This window comes from Micropterus dolomieu, linkage group LG07 (assembly GCF_021292245.1).
Source record: "Micropterus dolomieu isolate WLL.071019.BEF.003 ecotype Adirondacks linkage group LG07, ASM2129224v1, whole genome shotgun sequence".
In the NCBI taxonomy this organism is placed as follows: Eukaryota; Metazoa; Chordata; class Actinopteri; order Centrarchiformes; family Centrarchidae; genus Micropterus; species Micropterus dolomieu.
The window spans coordinates 19,298,913-19,312,031 of record NC_060156.1 but is presented as its reverse complement, the minus strand read 5'-3'; the positions used below and the strand labels follow the sequence as shown (position 1 = coordinate 19,312,031).

Genomic DNA, 13,119 nt, shown 5'->3' with positions numbered 1-13,119 from the left:
AAACATTTGAAAAGGACAACTTAAAACAACTCAATCAATTTCTCTACTGAAAATGCTGCAACAGGGTGGAAATTACAAAACATTTTGCTCATTCAAAGGTTCCTAGTCATTGACTATTTTGTTCACTTTTTTTCAAAGCTAACTAATTGCATCATTGTTCAAATTACTTTTAGTATACATCAATAAGTGAACACATCACCATTCATGCAACTGCGGCATTCAGTGCTGATTCACACTGTTTTTAGCTCAGTGGTACATACTGTCTTTGCTGGCTCTGTTACTGGTTCAAGCCGTTATGTTCAGCTCAGTACAAAATAACGATTGTTTACATGGCTTTCATGGTCTTTCAATCTGCTTCTAACAAGGAAGTAACATACTGCATTTCTCAACTGAGCTCCACTGCTAAAAGTAACTTATTTGTTAAGTTACAATAATGATTCTATATAATCAGTTCAGTATGAACATTCAGCGTTCAGTAATGAATGCCCCTTATAGCAGCTAAACTATCAAATCCTCCACCACAAACATAGGGTTCAATAATGCAGAAATTAACATAAGTAGAGAACTATCATTTGGTCATGAATTTAGTTTTTGAAAAAATACCCTGCAGAATTATGATTATTTTCAGATAATATCACCCTCTCCTAACAACAACCTTCATTGATTTGGTCATCGATCGCAGGATCTAATATGATTATCCTTTTCTGTTCATGCAGTGTACAGAGTCTTCTCTTCATGTGTGGTAATATGAGTTTTCTTATTCATGCACAGGGAGAAGGCCTCTTTGTAAATGGATTTAAGTGAGTTTAAATGGGCACTAACCTTCCTCGCTGAACATCGGTGAGCTGCAGGGGGTCTCATCTACACAGACAACCCCTCTCCTTTTTTTACATTTTATTTTGTGGTTGGATGAGACCCCCACTTAAACATACCCTTCTGCTGTCATACAGTTAAAGGCAAGGCAGGGCCTCTCCACAACGTGCGGTTAAAGTCACAGAGGTCAGTGCTCAGTTTCCACATCAAACCCAGGAGCAGAGGCCATCCCCCTCCCACTCTTCTCCCTCCCTACTGCTCTCTCTTGCTCCAGCCCTGCCCCTCCTCTCGCCACCACTCCCCTCACCTCCCTCCTCCCCCTTGCTGGATGTACAAATGCCTTTGCTGTCAGCTCTGCCCTGGTCCCCTGTAATTGAAAATAACAGCCAAGGGCCAGCCCCCGGCCACTCTCCCCAACCTGGTGGCTCTCTGCCTCTCTGACAGCCACCCATCAATACCAATGACTATTACCCTGGAAGTGAGAGCGCTGCCGATGACATCCAAGACACCACCCCTGCAACACTCCCACACACACACACACACACACACACACACACCCCCAGTGTCCTTCCTCCGCTACCCGAGCCTCCTAATGTTTAACCCGTTGCTAACAGCCTCGTTTCTCTGTCTCTAAGCTGCTACAGTAGGCAATGGTAGGCAAACAAGCCTGTCAGTCTCACATACACACACACACCACAATGCTTCACGCAAATGCACACCCACACACACTCACACAACTCTTTTAAGGCATGCACAAAACTCTGACAAACAGCAAACTTTTTTCCCAGTGAGAAGTGCTGAGAGAGAGTTTGGTGCGGTGCTGTCTCATTTCACTTCTTCTTATATTCCCCACCAAGACATTCAGTCAGTAGTATTCTACAACATTGCTACACTGCAAAGATGATGTGTTTTGACGTGGCTTTAGAGGTAAATAAGTGAGACACAAAAGATATCACAACTGGTGCCGGCACAGTAAAGTCGGGATGCTGCTCATGCCCATGGCCATTTAGTGTATAATCACTTTTTTTTTTCTTGTTGTCATGACAGCTTATGAATTTACATTGGGAATAGGTCTTACATGTCCAGTCAGCACCATGCAGGGTCTCTTGTTTTCCCTCGCTGACAGACACCAAACACAATGCCATAGGTGATCTGAGCTGTCATCTGCTTTGACAGAGAAATGACAGCTGAACGAGACGCACTGAACACAAGCACAAAGCCCAGCAACGTGACAAATGAAGCACACAGCAGCAGCCAGCAGAGGAACAGGACGAAAAAAATGCACAGACCTTGTCAGAAGCTGCAGAGCCGTGGAGACTAGGAGACTGTTTTCCTTTCTACAGTCCTCTCTGTCTCCTCTCCTCCTCTCCCTCTCCTCTCCTCTCCTCTCACTCTGCGCGTATGTATGTGTGTGTGAAAAAGTGTGTGGTGTGTGTGTGTGTGTGTGTGTGTGTGTGTGTGTGTGAGTGAGAGTGTATGTGAGTGAGCAGCTCCCTCCCCTTCTGCCTCTCAGCTGCTCGGCTCAGGCAGTTCTCAGGAAATGAATGGGAGCGCACAGAGAACTGTTGTACTTGCAAATGACTTACCCCGAGTCACATGATCCGCTAAATGTAGGGTGGGCCGGTGGGTGGAGGCTTCATAAGCAAAGGGAAGACAATATACTCTAAGCTTTAACAGCATGCATCGAATTACACGGGGCCCCTCCGGGGAGGTTTCCGACGCGTCCGCTCTCAGCCAGCCCGAACTCCCTCACTACCCCTCCCGGAGCGCAGCGGAGAGCCCCGGGCTGAGGGTGAGCACCGGAGCACCTCCCCGTTTAAAGGGGACGGAGAGGAAGGTACACGTGAAGAGGGGGAAACAGTTCATTGTGTCTGATTTACAACCATACATTAGTTTTATCCTGTCATAGTCTTTTGAGATAATTGTTTATTTTTCTTTACTGAGGAGTAGACACATAATAAAGCGAATGTTTGCATTTGATTGTTACTATAAATGTACTTAAATTGTTTGAAATATTTTTAATGAAAACATTTTATAAAAATAATTTATTTTCATTAAAGCTGAAATGATTAGTTGATTAATCCATCCATCCATAATCTAAGTAATGTCTCAAGCAAAAAAAACCTACAAAATGTGATGGTTCCAGCTTCTTAAATGTGAGGATTCGCTGCTTTGCCATGTCATATTATACTTTTTAAAAGCAATTTACTGAAAAAGTTTCTCAATCCATTAATCCAATAATTGAGAAAATAATTGACTCATTAATTGATAATGAGAGTAATAGTTAGCTGCGGCCCTAAGTCTTCACCAATATAAAAGATTTTGATTAGTCTATGAAACATAATTTTGCACCATGTGTTTCCAAACATCACATTAACATTAATATTCAGTTAATGTTGATCATGTTGATCAAATCTATTTGACCAATATTAACGGAAAACATTAAATAATCTATATATACACATATATTAAGGTGGAAACCAACCTATTATCGATTAATAGTATTTACTTCATTATTAATATCAGTTATTTTCTTAATTAGGCTAAATGGTTAATCATTTACTCTTGAAAATAGTCCATCAAAGTTGGTTTATTCAATTTGCTTATTTTGTTCGATCACAGTCCAAAACCCCACACAATCAATTTACTTTTATAGAGGTCTACGAAAAGCAACAAACACGTTTCACGTTTGAGAAGCTGGAACCAGTGGATTTTGGGCAGTTTTGGGCACACAAATCAACTAACTGTTTCAGCTCTAACGCACTAAACTCCAGAATTTTCACTAGATATGGATATGGATGAATGTATAGGTTTGTACGAAAAGCTACTATTTCACTCCTTTCCATTTAGCGTTTAGTTACTGTTCCTACACTTAAATGACCCATTTCTGCCTGCTGTTTAAGTGACCAGCCTTGAATAACGTGCAAGAGCATATCCCCATAATGACTGCTTTTAAATTCTCTTCTATAAAGTGCCTGAGCCACTCTACCCATGTCAGTTTTAATCCTGGTGTTCTTCGTTCTGATGAAAAGTATCTCTGTGGTATGAAAGGCTGATGCCGATGCTGCTCAGTGCCCACAGCCAGTCCCCTGGGAGCTCTAATTAAGGTAAAGGAAGCAGGACTCATCTGCATGGCTGATGGAGCCCATATCACTCTTTATCATGAGAAGCATGGAAGCATGATTGAGAGAGCCAGAGACGATATAGAGAGAGAGAGACAGAGAGGGGGGAAATGACGATTTACAGCAGTACAGTGCGCCTGGTCCAACTGCTACTCACTTAATATTCAATCTGTTTCACTTCAGATACTGTATGTCTTCTGTTTGCAATGAATAGAGGATAAAATTGTTGGGTGGAGACGAGAGGTTGGAACGAAAGGACGAGATTAATAAGGTTGGATAGGCTGGCTAGAGGGATGGTTGGGTGATTGTATGCGGGTGAATTAAGAAGTGTATTTTGTGGCTGCCTGGATAGGGACTCTAGGTGTCCAATGGGAAGAGGGGTTGGTTGAATAAATGGATGAATGGATGGACAGAATAATGGAGAGGAGGAATGATCTGGCTGGGGTGTAAATTCTAATGGCGTATAATTGCAGACTACAAAACCAGCTATAGAAGGGTGGTTTAATATTGCTTTAAAGGTGTTTATTTAAGCATTGTGATAAAGAGTTTTAATAAGTGCATCTAGAGTTTTATGATGGGCAATTGCTTTTGGATATCATTATCTAAAGATGATGAAGATCCCTATTTTTTTTAATAGGGTTGAAATATGAGATGGTGTGTTACACAACTTCAGTCCTCAGTAGACCTCCAAAAAAGCTTTTCGGTGTCCATGACACCTACTGCAATACCCAGCCACCTACCAACCAATCACACAGTAACAACAGCTCTTAGAGTGAAAAAAGAAAAAAACCCAAACAGAGCTAGACTTGAACAAAATTGAACTGCTGTTGAACACGCTGCTACACAGATTTTTTTTTTCTTTTAGATAAAAGTACTGGAATGGTCAGTACACAAATCCTTTCACCACAAGATGACACTCAAACTGATTTTTCTTAGAAATGAGCAGATGTAAGAGGAACTGTTGCAAGCAAAATAAATAATGTGACATAAGCCCGTATATTTGTGTAAAGCGAAGTAAACTCAATAATGTGATATACTGCTGACTAACAGAAGGTGACATGCAACTGTGAGAATATGAAGTGTGCACACATTGTTGCAAGTTAAGCCAAAGTAGCGTGTTGTTTTGGTTGCAAAACGCTATCAAACTTCATCCACTGTCAGTCTCTCCTCAGCATAGTCTGACATACCTGCTACTTCAAATTACAGACATACGGCTATTCATCTCCATGGTCTCCAGTACAGTGATACATGATCACTGGTCAATTACAGATTAACAAGACATTACCAATCTCAGATAAAAAATTCTGATTTGCGTGATGAGAGGGCTGGCTTGTTAATAGGCGCTTTGAAGGCTCTGTGTGTGATGGAACACTAATGTAACATCAGCCATAAGGCCCGGTGATGATCCTTATAATGATGTCCTGAGGAGCTCTTTCAAATGAAATCCTCACTGTGTAACTGGTGCCCCAGGAGTCCTGGCATGTGTTGAAGAAAGGCAGGGAGAGCGGAGCGCAAACAGGCGCTTCGAGGGAGGTGGAAGAAGGAGGAGTATGGATAGAAAAGAGGGGAGGGAGCTGCAGAGATCTGTTGAGGAGAATATGAAGAGGAGGAAGAATGAGAGAGCATGATGGGAGATGGTGTGAGGGACGTGGGGGAGGGGTCATAGAAGGGATGGAGCAGGCATGGGAAGGGACGTATCTGAAACGGACCAGGTGCTCTTGTCAGAGCTCACAGCTTCATCATGGTGCTAACAGCAGGGCTTATTAAAGACCTGAGACACAAGCACCTCTCAGAAGGCTATGCCAACTCCAGATAGGTTGCTACTGTGTCACCCTGGGGTGGGAGCAGTTCAAAGACGGCGTGGGTGTCTGGGGGAATCATTTGCGGAGCGGCATAATAAGCTGTAAGACACCAAGAAGAGCATTATCATTACACACGTCTCCCTTGCATCATCTGACCCAATCTCATCAAATTATTGTAACACCATTCATCATTTAGTCACACACTACAAATATTCTACACTGAGGGGGCGAGTATTCTTACTGTGCAAAGGAAGCCTGCATTTGTTTAGCAAAAATGAAAGTGTGTGTGTGTGTGTGTGTGTGTGTCGTGAAAAGCAGCAAGTGAAGTGAGCGATGTGATGCTCCCTTCCTGTTGTTTCTGGCTGAACTTTAGTCTCGGGACTGAAAGAACAGAAAATGCCAGACAAGGGGGAAAAAAATAAGGAGGACGTCCTCTTATCAGTGGTTGAGTTGGAGGATGTCACTATAATCAATAAGTTTGCACTAAAAACACATTTTGCATGTCTTTCCTGTCCCTTTTGAAGAAGCTCATTGCCCAAATATTTTGCATACGTATTGAATACAATAATGAAAGAGTAATAAAATTGGACATGAAAAAATAAAATAAAATACAAAACTTGGTTGTGAGAAACCTTAATAATAGGATGGACAAGAATATATATTTGTACTGCCTGGTTTCTAGGCAATAAAGTGCTCACCTCTGGAGCTTCTCTTTTTTCCTTGCAGTCCCACTCGGTTCCCACTGTGAATGCTCAACACAATAGGGCCGCATACACAAAATGAGAAGTGCTTGCTCTCAGCTTCACAAGTCAAGGTTTTTTCTTTTTCCTCCAGAATGAAATCTGAGAATTACAATGGATTGGGCCAGACATATATTTGTCTGTCTGCCCACCTGTCACATCTTCCATCTTTTGACAAAACTTTGGGGAATGATGCCTGTCATGACTCTTAAGGCCCATTTATACTCCTGCATAGGGTCTACATGCGTAGCCTACATAGGCTACGCATGTAGCAATGCATTTATACTTGTGGGTAGGTCTGTCCGTTATTCTGCAATTACACCCCCAAACGCTAGTCAGCAGTAGCGCTACAGCGTCCACTGTGTAGACTTTTGCCGGCCGAGCAGGCTAACTTCCGGTTTAGCGCTCCGCTAACATAAATGGGGGTAAAATTGTAAACGTGCAGCTGGTGTAGCCTTTTCAAATGTTACCGACCAAATGGATCACATTGTGATAGCGAAACAAGTCATTTTGCTCGGGTTGCGACGGTCAAATATATTGATTCACTGTGTTACAGCCGCCGTTTTGGCCGCTAGTAAATGTTACTTCAAAGCACGGGGTACTTCTGGTCGGCTCGGAGGCATTGCAAGGCTACCCAGCCGACCAATCACAGAGCTTATGGTCCGCGTCGACTCGACGTTTAGTTACATTTTTGAGGAGGTGCACGTCAGGCGACGGCATAGGTGATGACGCCTTCTAATGCCAATCTCTGCACAGCAAAGGTCAAGTATTCAAGTGCAGTAACATGAAGAAAAGCATATTTTTGAGTGGAGGGGACACAAGCCGAAGACTTCAAATGGTACGTGCTTGTTTTGGGGGTTTGCATCAGAATATGTCTTTTTATTTGTTAGTTGCATTTTAATTCTTTATTCCTATGTAAATAGTCTAGATTGTTTTCTCCTGTTATAGTATCTTATGTACTGTACCTACACAGTATTCCTGTTTGATACAGATTTGCATGACCTTACTTAGTAATTAATAACTTAATGTCTTCACTGTACAATTAACAGGAAATGCCTGATGAATGATAAAAGTCATTGGAAGAAGGATTGCCTTCTTCCTTTTATAGTATTTATATATACAGTATGGAAACTGTGTTTTCTCCAGTGCTGCAGCTGATTCAGACGGGCCACTTCTCATATGATGCAACGCCTTCACGACTTCAAAGTAATTCAATGAAATTTTGCTGATTTGTCTCAACAGACTAATGAATTTCCACAGTCAATAATGACAACTGACGGTTTGGATATGGAAGTGGATGCAGTGGATCTAAGTCATGCAAAATTCTGCTACATGGATTTTATAATAATGAACACTGGTGAAGAGCGCTATAAGAAGTAAATTATTGATTCTTACATGCATTTATACATCAAGTTAGTCATGTGCATCTGTCATCAACTTACAGAGTAAGCATGCCAAGTATGTACCACTGAATGGTCTGTGACATTGGCTGGTTCATTAAACTGACAAAAAGCCAGACAGAAATATCTGAAAGGATTTTGTGCTTAAAATAAAACACGCTATTGAAATGTAACACATTACAGCCACTTATCTATGGCTTATTACTTTCCGCTATGTACCACTGCAATAAATGAAGACGGGGCTGAAGGTAGCCTACAATAGAAGGCAAGAATACAAATAAGATTGTGACCAATAAAAGGACCAGCAATGACAAACAATTAAAATGGAGATAAAAAGAGACTGACCATGAGAAATTCAAAAGAAAGGTAACTCAGAAAAATGGAGTGTTAGGACATCTGCTTGCTCCCCTCGTCTAGTGGCTATGCATGCATGTGGTTGCGTGTGTTTGTCCAGGCGTCAGTACACCTGCACAGACTGAGTGGGTTGGCTCAGTGGGCTGGCGTGGAGCTCGGTGGATCCCCCTCCAGGCCAGCTCTCTGTCAGGCCCTGCCAAGGTCAGCCTCCTGCCGGTGGGGGGCTGGGGGGGGGAAGAGTAGCGGGGACAGGGAGGGGGGACGCTTCAGCGTGACCACCAGGGCCTCAGTACGCTGTGTCCAATAGCAACAGCAAAGCTCTTGCACACACACACACACACACACACACTCCTAGAATGAACTTTAACACCAATACAGAGACACATAATAAAGTTGCAAACAGGCAAACGCTGATAGAAATAGGGACAAATTCAAGGAAAGGGGTGCCTGTAGCAAGCCTCCCACAATTTTTAATATGAAAATAAGATAAAAGAAAAGGTAGAAAGAGATGGAAATAGTTTGGATTAGCTGATAAAGTATCTATAGCTCCTGGGCTTTAGAGGATGAAAAGGTAGCTTGGAAAGTAACAAGGAGGACCTGTGTGTTTTAAACCTGCTGGCTCCGTATTATGTCCATTCCAGAGCTATCCATTACCTGGATCATCTTACTGGGTGGCTAGACCTAGGGTGGAGCATGCGACACTGAAGCCATTCTGAAATACCTGAGTCACGTATGTACACACAAGAAGGGCTGCAAGGAATACCATGAAAAGGCTGTACTGTATTGAAAAAAACAGGCATCAATGAAACCACCAAGTGCAAAATGCAACACCTTGACACCTATTTGGGAAGGTTCGCCATGGCATCAGTCGACCAAACCTGTAAATGTGTGATGATGAGAACATCGATGTTCTGGTTTACTCCACCAGAAGAGACAGTGAGCAGTGGCTGAGAGATAAGTCTCCTTACATGGCAATGGAGACACCTGAATTGTATGGCAGCACTGAAGCAATTATCGGCTGCCACTCCTCCACATCCCCCCACTGCTGTCAAGCCTGTCATGAACACTAGTGTGTGTGTGTGTGTGTGTAGCAGGGGCTGATCAGCCACTAGACCCCTCTGTGTGGCACTTTTGTTGCTCTTTTCCCAGCCAGCAGCCCTTTGGTTTTGTGGCGGCGAGACCTCGTGTTGTTCCCCTTTGGCAGCTCGACCCCTCCCAGACTCTCCCCCCTCAACTCCATCCTCCCTTCACCTCCTTCTCCCTCACCTCCCGCCACTCCCTCCCAGGCGTTGGGTAGAGAGGGAACAGCCAGTGCTCTCCAAACACAAGGACAGAAGCTGCCAGCAGGTAGCCATGGCAACAGCTTCTCTCTCACCCGTCACTTCCCCGCTCGGTAAAAAGGAGTGTGGAAAATCGCAGGGCCCCTCTCTCCTCTCTCACACAGCCCAAATTAGACGGGTCACAGTGTTTTTCTGGCACCCGTTTAAATAATCATAGAGATGGATGTGCGTAGAGGGAGAAGGAGGAAGAAAGAGAGGTGAGGCGGGGGCACGCCAAGGAAGTAGAATGGGGGTGTTAATCAAAAAGACACAGATTGCTGCACAACAAATGATTTTTTTCCAGACATAAGACTGTGGTGGGTGGAGACAAGGATGCTTGAGATATTTGTGAGCCATGGTACAGAACTTATCTCGCTAATGCAAGTGCAGGAGGGAAGGCTCAAGTCGTAATAATTTCAATTTCTGCTTCTCAGTGAGTGGATGTGAATGTTTGGGAGATAAATCAATTCCTTCTTCCAAGCTCACTGTTAATGTGATTTTGAAGGTTATTTTCCAGATCCATCTCTGTAACTTGTAGTTTTAGTGTCTGTAACATCAGCACAAAGTACATGAACAGTAGTGCTTATTCAGACCTCTTCAACTCTCATTTGCTCAAACATTGCCGCTGGCAGATATGGTGTACAGCACGGGTCTTTTTTTATAGCACATATGTTTCTGTGCACTTCTGCAGCAGGCTGATGTAAAGCTCTTGGTGTCCTTCTAAAAGTTCATGTATCTACAAATAGGTGCTAATATTAAGAACAAGATATTGTATGATGGAAAACCCAGAAATGTTTTCTTTTCATGAGCTGCTGCCACGGGCCTGCTCTGCCTTAATAGCATGCTGGCTTTTGAAAATAATTCAACCCTGCTTATTTTCTACTTGATTTACTTTGTGCAAGCCTTCCCTCATCAGGCCAGGGTTTGATATTAAGCCAAAATAAATCAGTTTCCCTTTTCAGCGATATGTTGAGCCTGCACCAGCAGCAGGGGGAAAAAACGTTAGGAATACAGCCACGGGATTACATCACAGCCAAACAATGTCTATTTTTACTTCAGCTAAAGTTTTTCTTATTTCCAGGAATTTCCAAAACAGGAGAAATGTGAAAGATTGAGCACAGTGCTGCAAAAATTAAATTAAACTGCAGTCATAAAAGCAGGGTCAAAATATGTATTAAACATTGACCAGGTGTGTTTGGAATCTGAGGGGTTTAGGAGTCTAGTAAAAGGTTCCAGGTTTCTGTCTCAGAGGGTTTTCTTGTTGAAAAATCATCTAACATGAAATACAGTATAATGGTATTGAAAATGAATTGGCTGGACACAGTCTAGTTTGGTCCTTTATAATATGTAAAATTGCAAGAAACTTTCAATGAATGCTCTCTCTTTAAAATTTTCTTAAAGTTAGAATGTTTTATGGTTTTAATAAGAAGATGGTTCATGAATAATTAATACAGACAAGGAAAATGCAGAAATATATGCATTTCATTATTAGCAGGATGTTGTCATCAAGCGGACATGGCGTTTGCATTACTCAAGCAACAGACAGCTCCATGCTCAGCGTGTCTAAGTTGAATGGTGTAAAAAGGTGACAGTGTCTCACTATTGGGAGGTGATTTTTGCATTTGACACTCTGAATGAGAGGTGACTGACCTGATGTTCAGGTGCAGCCCCTTGAATGTCTTAGAGATTCAAAATCATGTCTGCTGTCTGGGGGTGTGTGCTCTTACAAGCTTGCTTGACTTCCCCACATTGATACCAGATGGCTCTTCCCATCATGGCCAATGGAGGAATTCAGCTGGCAAGACCCCTTCTTGTTCATGGTCAGTGTGTGAGTGTGTGTGTCCTTCCCTGCACCCCCCCCCACCACCACCACCACCACCACCACAAACTGACCTATTTGTATTCTGGGCAGAGCAGATGAGGCTCCAGGCCCGCTGCCCTGCTCCCCTCTAGCCTGTCCCCCTGGGAGGGCATCTGTGGGTCTGCAATGGGCAGATAGGGCAGACCCATCATGGCAGCACTTTAAAGACCACCTCACTGGTCCACAGAGAGGGAATGTGTTTGGATTTGGGTGTGTGGGCCTCTGTGCTGGCCTGCTGAGATGTATCCCCTTCCATTTCTATATCTCAAGCAGTGTTGCTTCTTGTTCTGACCAGAATTTTGGTAACAAAATAAATTCCTCCAATTTGAATCTGAAAAACTCATGGTCAAGTGGTAATGACTGCTCACTGTTATCAGGAAATCATGATGACATGATGCTTTCACTTAGATGTTTTCAGCAATAAAGTGTTGAGAATGAACTGGTAATTGAAAGCCAGTGGGAGTTGTTGAGACTCTTCATCTTACACTGATTGATCACTCACAAGGGGCACGTCTGCACTCTCTCCAAGACAACGTGTGGTCAGCCCATATCTGTTGTGTGAGTGTTTATTTCAACAAAACTTCCATGGGCTCATTTGAAATCACCCAAGTATCTCTGATCCCGATTTTTAACCCCCACCTCCTCTCCACATCCATTCACCCTACAAACATTATTTGTTGATTTGCAGTAACACACATACATCCAGAAACACACGCTCATGCTGCAAAAGTGTGTAAGTGTTGAAGTTTAAGCACACACACACACGCAAGTGTGCGCACACACAGATGGGAGGTGCTGAGCCGTAGAGGAATGCAGAGCGGTATAATCACAGCATCATCAGCTCTGTCCTCCGAGAGAGCGGGCCAATAATGCCCCTCTAATTGAATAACTTATCCACAGCTATTTCCCAGGGGGCCGAGCTGCAAGGCACAGTCGCAGAGAGAGGGGGGCAGATGGCGCTGAACAGAGCAGATCAGCATCCTCCAAGTACCCCAATGAAAGGTGGAGTTAGGCAAACACACATACTCACTCAGTGTAGCACATTCTTGCTCCCAGGCAACAACTTTTTTTGCCCTTTTCATTTCATGTTTCTAAGAAACTGAAAAAATAAACCTACAAACCATACATTGTATACATGCACTTCAAATCGCAACCACCCTGATTACTAACCAAGCACTGAAACTTCTCCTTCTATTAAAGTACATGGCTCAGTCTTTGTTTCCCTTCTTTCTTTCAGCATTGTTGAATCTCACTGTGTATGTCGACGAGAGCAGAGCTCCTCTCTTGTGTGAGGTTGAAAAGCCTGCTATATTCCCGAGCCTGAGGGTGAGGATAATTCCCCTTAAGACCTCCCAAATTCTAGCTCCTTGTTCACTCACCCTTGGGCTTACTACAGGGGTTAACTATACATTCTGTTTCCATTTCTTCCATCAGACAGCATACTGCCCAGTGAGAGAACACACACATGCTGTACATAATACTTTCCAAGTAAGCATTGCTGCATTTCGATCATTACATATCTCTGATACTCAGCCACTCTGGGAAGAAAACGTATCTCCAGACTGATGGGAAATATATTTGATGATCACACAGTACTACAACCTTACAGTGTGTACAGTAAGGCTGAGCTCAGTAGGCACAATGCCACATGAACAGAGATCACGAGTCCTGATGATTCAGTATTTGTTTTGGAGGCTAACTAGCACAA

The 13,119-nt window shown here is 43.2% G+C and overlaps 1 protein-coding gene across 3 annotated transcripts in view; it reads right to left on the bottom strand.

Annotated features, from left to right (window-relative positions):
• The window catches only part of klf12b (Kruppel-like factor 12b), a 40,585-nt gene extending 38,045 nt beyond the window's left edge, over positions 1-2,540 (bottom strand). The window contains exon 1 of one of the 3 annotated variants that reach the window (XM_046053892.1): positions 2,400-2,540. In XM_046053892.1, coding sequence (XP_045909848.1) covers positions 2,400-2,493 — 94 coding nt within the window. In that variant the 5' untranslated portion in view covers positions 2,494-2,540. Of the gene's footprint in view, positions 1-1,891; positions 1,979-2,102; positions 2,356-2,399 lie in introns of those variants that run through there. The other 2 variants (XM_046053894.1, XM_046053893.1) reach the window with 2 other exon arrangements.
• Between the last annotated feature and the right edge of the window lie 10,579 nt (positions 2,541-13,119).